The sequence below is a fragment of the Gopherus evgoodei genome, chromosome 8 (assembly GCF_007399415.2).
Source record: "Gopherus evgoodei ecotype Sinaloan lineage chromosome 8, rGopEvg1_v1.p, whole genome shotgun sequence".
In the NCBI taxonomy this organism is placed as follows: Eukaryota; Metazoa; Chordata; order Testudines; family Testudinidae; genus Gopherus; species Gopherus evgoodei.
In genome coordinates this window covers 46,087,731-46,105,482 of record NC_044329.1, presented here as the reverse complement: position 1 = coordinate 46,105,482, position 17,752 = coordinate 46,087,731, and the positions used below count along the sequence as shown (strand labels likewise).

Sequence of the window (17,752 nt, the reverse complement as noted above, 5' to 3'; positions counted from 1 at the left end):
GGGCAGCTTTTTGTCCCCACAGCCCACCGCCAACAGAGAATAATGGGAGACTAGGGAATATAGTGCCAGCTTCTCCTCCTGGATTCTATATGGAAAGAGTGAGCACCTCTCCTTTTGAGGAGCTCCTCTCTTTCCTTTTGCTTCAGCCTTTAGGATTTCCTTCCAATCCCTAAAGAGAGGGGGAAGGGGGTAGATCAACAAGTCTCATCCTAAGAGGGAAAGGCCTCCCTCTATTTTGAATTCAGGTTTCAAGTGGATGTTTTCCACAGATTAATCTGGGTCTGACCCTGGCCCTTGAAAGCAGACCCTGTGAAGACATTCGTCTCAGCTCATGGAGCTCCTTTTTGTAGGTTGGGCCCTGCAGGCAGTCTGGGGCACTAGTGCTCAACCCAGGTGGTCCCTGCAGCTGGAATCTGATTCGGAAGAGCCAGCTAAGAAGGGTCTACCTGAAACAAGGGCTGGCCAAAGTCCTGGAGAAGAGGATGGGCTAAATGAATTCAGATGGGCTTGGAAACCCCTTACCATCATCCCATTGCTCCATGGGACCAAGCTGCTTTTAATCCTTCCACTGAGCTTGAAGGCAGGAGGCAGTGCAGCTTCTATCCAAGTTTTTGATTTGCATATAACCACAGAATTCAGCTTATGGTCAACATACCATCCCACCTCAAGCAGAGGCATGGGTAGGACATGGCATTGCACAAACCTTGGCAGCTGTGTTGGGGGATAGCTGGCGTTTGCTCAGCACCTGGGGCTGCTGGGGAGGTTACTGTGGTGAACAGTGTGATGGCGAGCCTGGGGTGATTATTGCATTTTTGATCTCATTGGTTTGGCAAAAGTCAGAATTCAAAAGAGAGAGAGAGAAATTGGCTAAAAGTCTTAAAAGGTTTTTTTTTGGTCTATCCTCTGATTTATGAACACGCATATCCCAACCCTCTGTCTACCCCAAGTGCCTACAAAGTGTGCAAAAATGCAGACCATTACACAAGGCCCTGTACAAATTTAGCAAGATACTCTCTTCTTCCACAGCACTTCTAACAGCTTCCTTCAATTCACTGTCTGTTCTGAAAACTCAGGTCAGTGACACCCTGAACAATACTTTAGAATTTAGGCTGCTGGCCTGTTTAGTGCAGCTCTTTGCTGTCTAGGCAAGTGCATTACTACTTTTTACAACTTTTTTGACTTCTAATTGTGTCAATAAAATCCATGTAAGAAAAGTATTTTGTATCTACTGTTTGAAGAGACTCATTGAGACGCCTCAGAAAGAAAACTAATTCTGACCTCAGCATAGACAGAAACAGGAGTGAGGAATTTGCCTAACCACAAAGTCAAGGATAAAGGAGGTTAGAAGCACCATCAAACAGTCCCATAAGAAAACTGGCAGAGCGGGAACGGAGCTATCCAAAGCATATATAAACCAGTCACAAGAGCAGTGTGCTTTAATAGAATATACAGGATCCAACAAAGCTTTATCATCTGGCTCAAGATCTCCATCCCCATCCTGGAAGAATTAACCACCAGAAGTTGGCCATGTTAGAGGAGGCTTTTTCTAACCTAGATCCAGGTCTCTTTTTAAGCAGGACATGGACAGTACAGAATTACCACTCTGATGACAGTGGTTTCAGTACTAAGCTGCCATTTTCTAACTGCGTTGCCAAGTATTTAAACTAGTTATTTTGCTTATTAACATTCTAGTCTAACCCAATTCTTATTCAGTGTATATCTGCCTATGATGTACTGGGCTTCTACTTCATCTGTCCATTTGTTCCTCATGGATAGTGATTTAAAGCTGTGGTTGTTTGCAATACGTCTGGCTGGTGATGGCTTTAACCATTTATTTTGAAAAAAAAAATGTATGTTTTAAAGCTGTATATAACTCTTGCTATTGCCTTTCTCCTTTCTGGGAAAAGTCTACTGCAGGCCCTAAATCTTCCCCTACTCCCAGCCGTAACAAGTTAGTCTGATAACACAATGGAACAAACAACTCTGTGGAGAGAAGAAAGAGGAAGAGAGCCTCTCATTAACTTATTGCCAAACAGAGGAAGTACTGCAGCAAACTCAGAACACACAATCAAGTGGGAGGGGTGGGACTTGGCTAACTAGTGAGTGATACTGGAGAGCTCTGAGTCAGTTCACTTGCCCTGGTCTGAAAACTCAGCTTCCTGAGCACAATGTTTCTACTCCTGCAGCTATAAAAATATTTCAGAAAATCATTTAGGTTGCCCCAGCAGATGGGAAGTTCCCCTATTAAAAGTTCCCTATAATCACTGCAAAGGAAAATAGGATGCTAACAGCCAACATGGAAATTCCACCTTAAAGGACTGAGTTTGAGTTTTCTGCTACATTTCCTTCCTCTCTACAAAAAAGAAACCATTAAACCAGAACTGGAAATTTGGTGCAAGGTCATGCAGGTGTCAGAACTTGCACTGCATGTCTTCAGTTTTCATTGGCGCCTGCTGAAGGATTGAGCTGTGAAACTGGAAGTAGGGGAAGACTGGGCCTGCATTAGACTTTTACCAGAAAGGAGGAAGGCAGCAGCAAGCATTACAAACACCTCTGAATCATATATTTTTGTCGAACGATTAAAGCCACCGCCAGCCAGAAGTATTGCCAGCAATCATGGCTTTAAATTATTTGGGTGTCCCTCTTGACACATATGCTTGATATTGAAGTGAGCAACAGTTGTATTTAGTAGAACAACCAACAGTGTCAAAATCTTAAATGAGAAATTCAAAGTAGCTAAGTTACCAGGTGTATTGAAAACTGTCTAAGAGATGGAATATCGTCAAGAACACTGTATCAAGATGGAGATGTTTGTAATGAGGTACAACAGGGATGAATGTTGGAATCAGTTTTATTTAACATCTGTATTATGATCCGCACACCTAGACAGACACCAGATTAATAAATTTACAAGTGGCGCTGACTGGGAGCAATTGCAACACCAGTCACGAGACAGAAACAGAAAGTTATTTAACAGACAAGGAGAGAATGAAAGCTTTAGCTTTAAAAAATGCCACTCATACATCGGGGGGAAATAATCCAAAGCATGGGAAGGAGAAACCTGGGAAGCAATAAGGGTGAAAAACCTAAGAGATGATAGAGGACAGCAAGTGTTAGCATGCAGTGCATCGTGGCTGCAAAAACCCCATCAATTTGTAACTGAAAAGGCATCTCAGTATAGGGAGATTATGATTTTCTATCTACGCATCTCAGGTGCAATTTCACACAATACTGCTTTCAGTTTTGGGCACCCTCTAAGCAGAAAGATACTGACAAGCTGAAGGGACTTCAGAGACCGGTTACAAACATTCAGAGGCAGGACGGACTCATTTATGAAGGAAATGTTGAAAAGAGCTTAATATGAATAGCTGGTTACTTAGCCAGCCTAAGTAGGTGGGACGAAATCTACAAATATTTGAAGAATGTAAGCACCAAGAAGAGAGGATTTCAGTGTGCTACAAAATGGTACTACTAGTATTAACTAAGTAAACAAGGCGTGAAAAATCCAGTCACCACAGGCAAGTGGGAAGCTGACTTTAGCAAGTAAGGATGACCAACACCATCAACTGTTGCAGAGGTGAAGCTTGCTTTTAAAAAATGTCCATCCTTGTAGTTGCAAAGTTAACCTACCAAAAGTGAGTTGTGTTCAAACAGGTACAATGTAATTTTCCAGAAACTACAGACTGCTCCAGTGCACCCTTTGCAGTTTAGAGATTTTCCATACAGCAGAAAAAAGCAAAGTCACATTTATAACAAGACTGCAAGAATTTGCCAGGAAACCAACCCTATGAGCTGGGAAATAGTAGGTGGGTTCCTGTGACACAGAGCTGAATGCGGCTTGTTACCCCCACAGAGACAAAGAGGTGACAGAACCTATGGTGGGGGTACCAGAGTTCAGAGAAACCCTGCAAATAGCTAAATTTGGCCTGGATTTTGAGCTTTGAGTTCCTTTTGTAAATAAAGCCAAACCTCTGGGAGAGGAGTGAGTTCTCACCTGCTACAACAGGGGTTCTCAAACTGGGGGTCGGGACCCCTCAGGAGGTTGTGAGGTTATTACATGGGGGGTCGCAAGCTGTCACCCTCCACCCCAAACCCTACTTTGCCTCCAGTATTTATAATGGTGTTAAATATATATAAAAAAGTTTTAATGCATATGGGGGGGAGGGTCGCAATCAGAGGCTTGCTGTGTGAAAGGGGTCACCAGTACAGAAGTCTGAGAACCCCTGTGCTACAAGTTACAGATGTTTTGGAGCAGGATGGGGAAATCTGCCCATAAGGTTCATCACTTTCACAGCCTCTATTCCTAACTTAATGTAAAGAAGTCAAACTATCAAGGCCCAATCTAAGAACCTGGACAAAAACTAACAGGTTTTTAAATTAAACCTTAAGTTAAGGGTAAACTGCGAGCCAGGAAGTCCCAAGGTATGTTTTAGAGCAATGGTCCCCAAACAGTGGGGCACACCCTGGAGGAACGTTCAGGAGCATGCACGGCACAGCTCAGGCCAGCTCCCATGAGGGAGCATGAAGGGAGCACCACTTGGTCCTGCTCTGCCCCAGTCCAGCTCCGTCCCCAGACACAACTCCTCTCTGCCCCCAGGCCAGATCTGCCTTTATTCCCTGTCTGGCTCCAGGCCAGCTCTGTCCCAGCCCCAGTTCTGCCCCCAGCCCCAGTTCTGCCCCCAGCCCAACCTCCTCTGCTGTGCCAACTGTGGAGTAGTGGGGAGGAGGGGCATGGCCAGATTCGGGGGGAGATAGGAAAAGTTTGGACACCATGGCTTTAGAGACATGCATCACCCGAGTATGAGGACACACTCAGACAATGCTCAAAGGAGAACCAGAGTAATTTAAGGAACTATTTTCAGGGGCTTGGTAACAAGTCTTTACATCTCTAATCTCTATTTTTCTGTTCTTCCACAGGTATGCAGCCTACAATTCAAAGGCAGCCATGGCTTAAAGATTCTTCATGTCAATCAAAAATTCACATTAAGCCTGAACCTGACCATAGCTTTGGGTTGTTTTCTTTGTATGTAAGCTCTGGGCTGAAAAGTAGAGGAGAGGACAGGATTAAGGTAAAGCTTACTTACTTGCAATATCCTGTGCCATTGCGATAGGAGATGCATTTTCCCTCATTGATACAAGGCTTAAAAGCATCTAGGCACTGTAAAGCTGAAAGAAAAGCAACAGAAGAGTTAAATCAGTAACCATCATATATCATAGCAGTATTAAAACACTGAAGTGTTTAATATTTAAAACTTCAAAAGTAGCCCAAGGGATTGCAAAAGGAATCAAATCCATAATGCCTGGAGCAACATAGGGGGCACTAAAAACATCTAGTTTCTCTTAACAGACAAACTTTCAAAACAAAGCACAGTAACTCTAGCAAACAACGAAGATGTCAGTGGCATTACTTCAATGTATAGGACACAATGGTTTCAAATTTTACACCTTGGCTAGGAGCCACCCTTAAATAAAACAACTCCTGATGAACTTTCTACTTAGAACATCCTGCACCACACTCTTTTTCCATCCCTTCTTTCCAACCTCTAAGGACATATGCATTAAAAGAGAGGCTCTGGTTCCTCAATATCTCACATGCATTTGCTGCTTATTCTCCAAATGACATCACAGTTAATGTGGCAATTATGATTGATCAGAAGATTATGGCTGGGAGATAAACAGGAGCAGATTAGCTCTTAAGAAACAAAGATGTGCATAACATAATCTACATACTGAGAAGGAAAGACATTCTGTATACTGAATGTAGAGACTTCTTAGATAGGCATCAAGCATGGTCTTGTGCATAAGGAGACCTAGGTTCTACTCCCGGTTTTGCCACTTGCCTGCTGGATGATCTTGAGCAAGTCACTCCACCTCTGTGCCTCTGTTTTACCTCCACTTATCCCCCCTGGCCTTTGTCTATTTAGACCAGGGGTGGGCAAACTACGGCCTGCGGGATGGGGGGGCAGAGGGCTCCATGCATTGCCCCTGCGTCCAGGCACTGCCCCCTACAGCTCCCATTGGCCGGGAACAGGGAACCGTGGCCAATGGGAGCTTCGGGCGAGGTACCTGGAGGCATAGCAAGGGGCACTACATGCAGAGCCCTCCGTTGCCCCCTCGGGAAGCGGTAATGAGGTACAACAGGGTAAGCGGCGCCTGGCTGGAGCCCGAACCCCAGCCCCCTGCTCTGAGCCCCCTTGTACACCCCACACCCCTCCTGCACCCCAACTCCCTGCCCTGAGCTCCTTGCCGCACCCTGTACCCCTGTGCATCCCAACCCCTGCCCTGTGCCTCCTGCCATACCCCACAGACCTGTGTACCCCAACCCCTGACCTGCGCCACATGTCGCACTCCGCACTCCTCCTGCACACAACCTCCAGCCCTGAGCCCCCTCCTGCAGTCTGTACCCCTCCTGCACTCCTGCCCTGAGCCCCCTCCTGCACTCTACACCCCTCCTGTACCTCAACGCTCTTCTCTGAGCCCTCTCATACACCCCACACCCTCCTCTGCTCCAATCCCTTGCCCTGAGCCCCTGCCTGCAACCGCACCCCATCCCACAGTCCACACTCCCTCCCACACCCCAACCTCCTGTAAGGTGACCAGACGTCCCAATAAGATCAGGACTGTCCTGATATTTAGGCGTTTGTCCCGCATCCTGACTGATGTTTGGTTGGGACGCCATCTGTTCTGATATTTCGCAGCACCCAGATGTGGTCCTCGGCCCAAAAAGTTTGCCCACTCCTGATTTAGACTGTCAGCTTAAGGATAATGTGTGTTTGTAAAGCACTAACCACCACTGATCTTGGTTAAGCCCTCTAGGAGCTTCACTAAAATACTGTCCCTTCTTGCACTACTATTCTAATCTACAGACCCATGTGTTCCACAAGCTGCAGAACAGGCAGCCCCTGATTTCAGTTTTGCTTTATTTGATTTGTATCAAACCCTGAACATTTAACTTCAGCTTCTGTATTTGGATTACTTGTATTTGAGTGAAGCAGACACCTATATCCAGGAGTAATTTGATAAAACAGAGGTGGAAGGGGACTCCTTGTACAACCTGCACTTAGGGTCTAAATGGTGGACATGAATTTCGCCAACAAGGAACGGAGCTGGTGGGCTGCCCCAGACACAAAGCAACAGAGGCAGAGTTATCAGGCCTACTAAAGTGTCTCAGCATCCAGTTATGTCTGCAAACCAGACAAACTCAGAAGAGATTGCAGTTACTATATCAGACTTGAAATGTTATTTCTCAATAATCCTTGAGAATGTAAATAATTCATATACCCTATGAGGTATGTAGGAACACTGTATACTCACAGCCCCAAGAAAAATAAAATAAAATTAAGTCCAATATCTAAAGCTACAGCAATTCTATTCCTCACAAAATATGAATGCCTGTTTCTTATTAACTTGATTTCAGAAAATGGGGCACTTAGAGACAGTACAGCCTCTGCTCAGTAGTCAGGAAATGAACAAAATTCCTCTCTGAGCCCCTTACAGATAACCTATTAAGTCAGGGTTACTAGGAAACAAGAGCTTTAACACAGACTTACAACAGTTATTTTCCAGCAACTGTCAAAAAAGTTCAGTCTGATTACACTTTGCACCCATGGCCTACTCTTTCTGCACTTACCAGCAACATCCATAGCTTCTACATAGTGAATAGCCACATAACCCACACCCCATAGTTATATTTACAACTGTATCTCCAACATTACTGGTGCAGCAGCCTAATTGTTCCCACAGCAAATGTTAAATTTGGGCCAGTATGGTTTTTAATTGTGAAGTGTCTGGGCATTTAAGATTTAGCAACTTCACCCTCTACGGTCCTCTATTATCCTCTAAGTAGGACAAGAAATAAAGTGATTATTAGCAAATTTTAATGGACTGGCCCAGGAAGACAGAAGTGTGTGTTCATATGTCTCTACCTCAGAGTGCTTGAATTTTCAATCTACCCACACTGATAAGGCCAACACAATGAGAACCAGAAGATTTGGTTTATTTCCTCTTCACCAGTACTTGCAAACAGATTTCCATATTCACTTTGAAGCCTTGTGTCATGGAGTGTGGGGGAGTCAGGGCCCTGCAACCCACACTTCCTGTGATTCATCATCACTCTCAGCCACCCAGTAAAACAGAAGGTTTATTAAACAACAGGAACATAGTCTAAAACAGAGCTTGTAGGTACAGAAAACAGGATCCATCAGTCAGGTCCATTTTGGGAATGTGGGAAGCCCAGACCCAGGTTCTGGGCCTTCCCCAATCTCCCCAGCCAGCTCCAAAACTGAAACTCCCTCCAGCCTCTCCTCTGGTCTTTGTCTCTTTCCTGAGCCAGGAGGCCACCTGATCTTTGTTCTCCAACACCTTCAGTTGGCACCTTGCAGGAGAGGGGCCCAGGCCATCAGTTTCCAGGAGACAGGATGTCGGCCATTCTCTGTACAGACAACAACATCATACCTGCCTAGCGCTCTGCAATAATCACACACCCTTATCCCACCACCTAGATACTTAAGAAGTGCATTGAGGAAACTGAGACACCCAAACAGTATTCAGAGAAAACATTAAGGAAGTTCCCACTTTGTCGTTACAATGAAAACTGACTGTTTGACTTTTTGTAACCCACTCAAAAATGTAACTAGCATTTGGCCACCAATATAGACTTAACTTTCAATAGCATCTTGGCATGGCCAAGAATAAGGAAATAAGATGGTGACTGCATTCAGTTTTTCTATAAAGATCCTGCAGACCAGTGAATCAAAGCAGAGCAGCACAGGCAAAGAAGAGTAGATTCTTACAGTAGCAGGAAATATGTGCAGCCTCTGTCCCAGTTTATCAGCCCAAAGACTGGAACAGAAGAGCAAAGATGAAGTCCCTCTGTTTTTCCAACAAAAACAGCATCACCTTGAACTGCTGCCTAGAAGATTATTAAAGCACTGAGGGTTACATTGTCAGTTTCAATAGCTGTACAAATTGGACAGTAAAAATCAAGCATTTAACTGTAGTGCATGATAGGGCATGATAAGCCAATACTGACTAAACAGAAGATAAAGTGACAACTTTGTGTACTTCCTTCAGCTTGGACAATTAAAATAGACTAAACAAACAAAAACAATCAAATGCAAATAAAATTAAAATTGTTCCAATTACATGACAAATATTTAAAATTACTGAAAGAGGTACTCAATTAAAAAGCTAAAATAGTTTAACCTGAAAACATTCTTTTATATATACACAAGAGAAATTAGAGTCTATGGCTCCCATAGCAAAATTAGCTTCTTCTCTGTGCAAGAAGCATTGCTAAAATTATCATGAAATGCAGGAAGACAATTTAATAATGAATGCAAAGAAATAAGCAACTTCAGTTACTTTGTTTACATCAAAAGCCATGTCTAGGCTGCGTTACCAAGCTACACACAAGAGTCAGAAAATAAAAGTAAAGCTTCCAATATCATTAACTCAACCACAATAAACAGTATATTACGGTTATGCTAAATATTGAGTTACCTGAAAATTTACTGTACAGGTCTGTCACATCTTATGTGCATTTAACATGTGCAATTTCAGCTTTACGCGGTTGACAAAAACAAAAACAAAAACCTCAAAAAAGAGAAAAATAATTTTAATACTGTACCTGTAGTGTGAGTGATTCCACCTGCCATTCAACTCAATGTAATTTTGGCTATACGTGGTTTTCGCTGTATGCGCTAATCGCAGAACGGAACCCCCGCGTAAGATAAGACTCGTCTATATGCTTAACATGAAGGAAAAGAGTATTATCTGGAAAGACAAAACAGACTGACCAACCTTTCTTCTAAAGTTGTACACGGATCAAGTGGATCAAACAAGGTTTTTGAGTCATGTTGTCACTGATTTTTACCCCTTCTCTCACAAGATCCCTCCTGCCTTCATTAATCATTAGGTTAGTGTATAACTGATCTGCCTCTTCAGCCTGAAAGAGCTTGCAACATATCCAAGGAGGCTGCTATGACTTCGTCTCCTTTTCTTTTGTCAGAAAAACCGTTTTCTTAGAGTACATCTTCATGGCAGCGTTCACTCGGGTGATTGGCAACTGGGTCCCTTGGCCGGTTGTGAGCAGCCACAGTACAAAGCCACACCTGAATTACTGTGCCCTCACTGGTGCTGTGCTCACCTGTGTGTCGCTAGGACTGCTAGGCACATCCCACAGTTCTTTGTGCGGCAGTAAACTGAGCTGCTCCATGATTCTTTCTGAGTGAATTGTGAGAGAATTTGTCTGTCTTCTAGGCACATGGGGAGAATTGTGGGAAGGCACTGGAGGACTATCAGCACTCTAGTGGTTTAGCCTGCATCCTCATTGCTAAGTGGGTGCGTTACCAGACCAACAGGGCTGACTTTAGGCCAATTCGCCTGATTCCCGGGAATTGGGCCCCGCGCCTTAGGCGCCTTTTTAATCTTTACTACTTACTTACCCTGGCTGCGGTCCGCTCCGACATCTTCCGCGGCCCCGCTCTCCCAGCTGGAGCTCTGGGCCCTTTAAATAGCCCCCAGTGCCTTGGGGTAGCTGCCTCTGCCATCCTGGTCCTTTAAATACCCGCCGGAGCCCCACCGCTTCCCCAGGGCTCCCGCGGCTATTTAAAGGGCCGGGGGGGGGGTAGATGCAGGGGAGCCCTGGGCCCTTTAAATAGCCCCCAGAGCCCTGGGATAGCAGGGGACTTGGGGGCTATTTAAAGGGACGGGGCTCCAGCTGCCTCTGCTGCACCCCCTGCCCGCATCAGCCCTGCACCCCCTGCCCTGTCCACACCAGCCCTGCTCCCCACCTTGCCTGCAGCCAGCCCCGCACCCCCTGCTCTGCCTGCAGCCAGCCCCTGCCGCGCTCCCCTGCCTGCAGCCCTGCCAACCCCTGCCACACCCCCCTGCCTGCAGCCCTGCCAACCCCTGCCGCACCCCGCTGCAGCCCTGTCTGAAGCCAGCCCGTCCCACACACCCCCTGTCTCCGCCAGCCCCGCACCCCTGCTCTACCTGCAGCCAGCCCCTGCCGCGCTCCCCTGCCTGCAGCCCTGCCAACCCCTGCCGCACCCCCCTATAGCCCTGTCTGAAGCCAGCCCGTCCCACACCCCACCTGTCTCCGCCAGCCCCGCACTCCTTGCCCTGCCTGCAGACAGACCCTACCTCCAGTCAGCCCCTGCCCTGCCTCCAACCAGCCCCATGACTACTTGTGCCCTGCATTTCCCAGGGCAGTAACCCTGCACACCTGCTTCAATGAGGGGGGCAGGGAGCAGCTGGGACCCACACATGTGCACACATGTGAAATGGAGGTCATTAATAACCGACTAACAGCATATATGATGCAATGTACATAATACATAATTTTATTATTTATATAGTTATGGAAAGTAAATAATACATGGAAAAAATTGAAGGTTTTTTTTTACATTTTTTTTTTAAGTCATCCCTGCTGGGGCACTACAGAAAATGTTCGAACTAGGTCCCGCACTTCCTAAAGCCAGCCCTGCAGATCAAGTGAAAACAACACTCAGGCTCTAACCTCTATCCCTAGCAAGGCCAACTAGCAAAGGCCGAAAGCACCAAACTCACATGAAGGTCGTGTATGTGGACAGAAGGAGTTTTTTGTGGCAACACCCAAGAAAAAATCTAAATTAATTCTGCAGTGAAGATATACGCTGAGTAGATCCAAACCCTCAGCCAGCAGGTTTACTTTAGCCTGCATATCAGGCCGTATCTCCAAGGATATTAGAGTGAAAGTGTTGGCAGCCAGATATGACAGCATCAGATGCACTGAATGACGTTCCTAAGGAACTGGAGGAGATGCTCTGACTCTTACAACATCCTAAGCATCTTGTCTGAAAGGTGTTCATGCAAATGTGACAATTTATCCCAGATTTAACTTCACTTGCAAAAGAACCTCTTAATGAGTGATGTGCAAGGTTAAAGAGTTAAAAAAAAAAAAAAAAAAAAGATAAAGTAAGCTCGTGCCTCTTCTTGATTCTTTTTTATGTAAAAAGCAACCTGAAAGCCGTGATTTTTTTTATACTTCTGCTTTTTTTTACCTTAGAGATTCAGGCCCAATCTAGGCTTGAAAGTCTAAAAGAAATAGTGAAGCTTTATCCCAAGAACTAAGGCCTTGTCTACACTACAGAAGAAATCTGATCTAAAATACACAATTTGAGTTATGTGAATAGCGTAACTCAAATCGACGTAGCTTAGATCTACTTACCGTGGGGTCCACACTACATAATGTCAACTGGAAATGCTTTCCCGTCAACTCCCTCTACTCTTCTTGAACTAGTGGAGCATAGGAGTTGATGGGAGAGCAATCTGCGGTCAATTTAGTAGGTCTTCACTAGACCCGCTAAATTGACTGTCAATTTATTGATTGCCACTCACGGATCCCCTAGTAAGTGTAAACAAGCCCTATGAGAGTTAGAGTACATCTATTCAGAGAAGGCTTTCAGCGGGCATCTAAATGCCATACTTGGAGACAACTGAAAAGGCCCTCATAGCTGGCTGAAACAGAGGTATTATGATGGGGTAATAAGGTTAATAAACTCATAAGAACAGCCATACTGTGTCAGATCAATGTCCCACCTCGCCCAGTATCCTGTCTTCTGACAGTGGCCAATGCCAGGTGCTTCAGAGGGAATGATTACCTGTTCCGTTCATTAAGTGATCCATCCCCTATCGCTCATTCCCAGCTTCTGACCAGAGGCCAGGGACACTTCAGAGCCTGGTTTTGCATCCCTGCCCATCCTGGCTAATAGCTATTGATGGACTTAGTCTCTATGAACTTATCTAGCTCTTTTTCGAACCCTGTTATGCTCTTGGCCTTCATAATATCCTCTGGCAAAGAGCTCCACAGGTTGACTATGGATTAAAAAGGGATGAGTCAAATACAAACATAAAACGTAAAATAGTAGTAAAATATAAAATTGTTAAAGATTGTTGAATTCAGGGAATCACAAATCTTTATGCCTCCAATTATAAGGCGTCTTGGGGAAAATTATAGAATATGTTGAGGCTATCATGCCAAGGTTAACTCAGGAATAGTTGATAGAAAGACCAATGCAGGAAGGCGGTCACATAAGCTATTACAGTCAAAGCCAAAACAAAAATCCCAGGACAAAAGTGGTTTTCAGCAATGTTTTATATGATCACAGATACTAGATATCACCACAGCTAAGCCAACCATGCTAATGATTTCTTAGAGTAAGGAAACTCCCACTATAATGAAAGAAGGTACAACAAATAACAAAGCTGCAAAGACAAACTCACATGAGGGTTATGTATGTGGACAGAAGGGGTTTTTTGTGGCAACACCCAAGAAAAAACCTAAATTAATTCTGCAGTGAAGACATACGCTGAGTAGATCCAATTTAAACCAATTTTGCTTCTTAATGTAGAAAATATTTTCAAAGACTGGCCAGAATAGAAACAGTCCTGCTTCAATTAATACAAACTGATCAAACAGGTTTCATCCATAACATACAACTTAGTGATAACAGACAAGTCATAAGAGTAATTCATGATAGGCAGAACGGAACAACCCAAATAAAGGTCTGCTGTTATCCTTAGATGCTGAAGTGGCCTTTGATAAAGTAGAGTGGTCTTCCTAGAAACACTGCTATCAAGGATGATTTTTGGAGGCAATATGAAGACATGGATAAATATGATTCCCCTTCTACTAGGACAAAAGTTAATAAGGTACACTCCCAAGAACTCTAACTACAAACAGGAACCAGACAATGCTATCCTCCTTTATTCAACTCCTGGCACAAAATATATGGCAGAATAGCAGCATAACAGGGTTTAACAATTAATAAAACAGAGCACAAAATTGTGCTGCATGCAGACAATGTGATACTAATGGTTTCCAATTTAGTGCAATCTATGGCTTACATTCTGAAAAATTAGTGAATTCAGGGATATATCAGGCTATACAACTATTTTTTATCTATACTATAGACACACACACACACACACACACACAGCTAGAGGAATGTATGATGAGAAAGCTGCAAGATGTATTTGAGTTTGTCATCTAAACTAAACATTTAATAGCAAACTCTCTCCTATCCTCAATCAGCATATGAATTTTTCCTCCCATTATTTCAATGTGAAAAAAAAAAGCACTTGTCTTGGATGCATTCCAGCCATTACAATTAATTATCTGCCATAATTAAATTTCCCATTTAAGGCTCTAACCAATATGGATACCAAAAAAAAATTGACTAACGGTAATAAATATAATCTCCCTCTTGTCTAGTGTTTTTTATCAGCAGACCTCTAAGCACTTTACAAAGGAGATCAGTATCATTATTCCATTTTACAGATAAGGAAACTAAGGCACAGAGAGAAGAAATGACATGCCCAAGGTTGCCCAGCAGGCAGAGCCAAAAATAGACCCTAGGTCTCCTGAGTCCCAATCCAGTCCTCTACCCATTAGGCTACACTGCTGCTTTGTACAGTCCAATAAGTTACTCAGGAAAAAAACAAGAAAACTCTATAGACCCACTCGAAGAGGGACTGGCAGTACCAAATTTACTAAAATATCACTGAACAGCTCAATTAAAGTTACCATCAGCCTGGTACCATGGTGATCCCAGTAAATATGTGGTGGAAATCAAACAGGACTTTAAAAATAAATGTAGTGCATTGATTTTTTACCTGAGAAATAGAGACTAACACAAAAAGAAAAATATCCATGTCCCATGGTGACACTGCAGATAAGGAATTTGATATAAACAGGTATACTCTGCCGTCCCCACTTACATCCATCAGAAACAACCTAGAATTTCAAGGATTATGTAATCCAATAGATAATAAATAGGAGGAAAAAGGGTACAGACAACCATCAGAAAGCTATTCTATAATAAACTTATGGATATTAATACCATCAAAGAACTCATGGAGAATATTATTATATCAGTCTGGGCTTATTTGTTACTAAGGCATTATATGAAATTCCATTTAGGAAGTCCAAGTTTTAAGAGACCATTAGCAAGGATAGAAGCGCTGATTTTGGGAAAAGACCTCTCAAATGGCCTGGGATAAAACCAGTGTTATACCATGTGTTATCTCCATATGGTATAATGAAAGATTACTGATGGATCTAGAACAGTGGTTTTCAACCTTTGGTTCATGGACCCCTGGAGTTCACAGAATGTGTTTAGGATTTCCAAAGGGGCCCACGCCTCCATTTGAAATTTCTTAGGGGTCTACAAATGAAAAAAAGATTGAAAACCTCTACAGAAAAATGGAAAGAGCATCTAAAATAAATATCACTTTGGAACAAAGGGAAAATATCTGGAGAAAGGATCAATACCTCATTTATTTGTGTATCCATTAAGGAAAACTACATAATATTTTACCAATGGTACGTCACTCCATTTAAGCTAAGGAAAATATATAAAGGAGGAGTCACATCCTGGAAAAGATATGAAGGAATGGGGATGTCTCCGCATACAGAGTGGGAATGCCCTAAAATTTAGGGTAGGTTGGAAATACAGAAATAGAATTTAAGCTAACTAGTTAGGCTACTCACAAAACCCATGGTAAATCTATCAGATTACAGTTCAAAGAGTATTGACTCCGGGAAGGACCCATTGGTAAACACAATTATTACTAGCAGCCAGATAGTGAGATAGTTCACTTCTGGAAAATGACAGTTCTTCCAACAGTAGTGGCATGGAGAAATAAAGTAGAGAAAATCCTTTCAATGAAAAAATGGTAGCCTTATATCAGGATGAAGTCAATTTTAAAATTACTGGTTACCATTTTGGGAATCTGAATAAGCGAAATACAGATAAAGTGTTGCCAAAATGCAAATGCATCTTTAAAGGTAGCAGATATTGGTTATGAATAAGGTTTGTTAATACTTGTATGAAAAATTCACGTATGTTAATAATGACAATAAAAAGTTTTTTAAGAGGGAAAGGCCTTTTAAATCAAACTGATTAAACTTTGTTTTGTTTCTGTAGAGACCTATTTAACTTCCGTGACTAACGAAGGATTAATTCACTCAAAACGTTAAATATTCCACATCTTCAAATGAGGTATTAAGAGCTCACAACGTCCTCTAGACCTCCAACAAAACTAGGAAGATTAGACTTTATATTCCTGATAGTTCTATGGAAAATCAAGCTGAATGCTTATTAAAAAGCCATTCAAGGCATTTTTTACCCTAAAGCAATAAAAAGAGCACAAGCCCAGTATTTTCAAATCTTTTGATCTCACTTAATATAGCAGACTGCAACTTCCTTCCACTGTGTTGATCTTCCTGGCTTCTTATGGTACTGTGAGCGTAAGGCAGGGGTCTCAAACTCAGTTTACCTTAGGGCCAATGCCAGTCCTCAAATCCTCCCAGTGGGCCAATGTCACTCATGCTGCCCAGAACCCACCCCCCAAAAACTCTGCCCCCCCAAAAAATCCACCTCCCACCTGCCTAAGGCTCTGGGACAGAGTTTGGGTGGGGGAGGAGGTCTGGAGTAGGGGATTGGGGTGCAGGCTCTCAGAGGGAGTTGGGTGCAGAAGGGGTGAGAGGTTGTCCTCTGAGAGGGAGTTTGGGTGGGGGAGGCGTCAGGGTGCAGGCTCTGGTATGGAGTTTGGAGGCTGGGGGAGTGTGGAGAGGGGGTGCAGGCTCTGGGAGGGAGTTTGGCGGTAGGAGGATGAATACTACTCCCCTACCCACACCAACATTACATGAGACTGATCAGTAAGGAAGGGGCGTAGCTACAGGTTGGCTGGAATTGGCACCAAGGCCCACCCAATCCAAGCCTGAGGTATGTCAGAGGCATACTCATGCTAGCTCAATGAAAAAAAAATAAAACAATATAGCCATGGAAGTGGTAGGAGGGACTGGTCACCATACGTCCATGCCATTTGAGATGCTGGGTACATACTCAGGGTGGCTAACCCCTCAAGCTGCTCATGATGCTCTGGCTACAACTTCTGTTTTTAGGCACTAGCCCAAGCAAAGCTAGTGCAGTTACATCTATGCAAGCTCAGTATCAACCCCCCAGCTTGAATGTAACCAGACTCTACGGGTATGTCGATACCACGTTCATGCTTCCAACTGCAATAGACAAACTTGTGCTAGCTGTGCTTGAACTAGCTTGCTAAAAATAGCTGGTCCTGAGATGGCATGGGCAGTGGCTCGTGCTAGCCACCTGAGTATGCTCCAGGGAGATTTGTACTTGCCAGCTAGTTAAAGCATAGCTAGTAAATCTCCGTTTAGTTCAGCTGGTAAGCAGAAACACGCTCCCAGCTGCAGCTCAGACATACCCCAGGGCTCCCTTCCCAACACAGGACTCTCCCTTGGTAGACGTGCCAGGCTGGGCCGACAGGTGCTCCACAGTGTGACGGGCAGAGAAGATGCAGAGCCAGGGCAGGAAGGAGCCTCTATCTGACTTCAGGGACCAGGACACAGCATGGCTGGGGCTTCGGTCTCCAACCCCGCAACAGGGCAGGGATTTATGCCGGAACAGGTGTTTCCCAGCTGCCTACAGGCACAGAAACACAGCCCAAGGCACTTCCCTTCCCCATCTTTCCTCTTTCTGCCTCCCTTTCTCTCCCCCAACCCTGGCCACCTTCCCAGACCCACCCATGGCTACACCCTGGGACAAACAAGACACACCGCCTACCCTCATGAAGGAAAGTGGAAGTTCAGTCTCCAAACTTGCAGGCCTGCCCTGAGGACAGATCATCGTCCAGCCACCATAAGTTGAGCCCACCCTATCTACACCCTTGCAGTAAGGTACTG

General features: G+C 44.1%; 1 protein-coding gene across 1 annotated transcript in view; it reads right to left on the bottom strand.

Moving 5' to 3' along the window:
* The window catches only part of NOTCH2 (notch receptor 2), a 134,576-nt gene that overhangs the window by 102,374 nt on the left and 14,450 nt on the right, over window positions 1–17,752 (bottom strand). Inside the window, 1 exon segment of the mRNA XM_030571978.1 lies at window positions 5,085–5,166. Within this exon segment, the coding sequence (XP_030427838.1) occupies window positions 5,085–5,166 (82 nt within the window).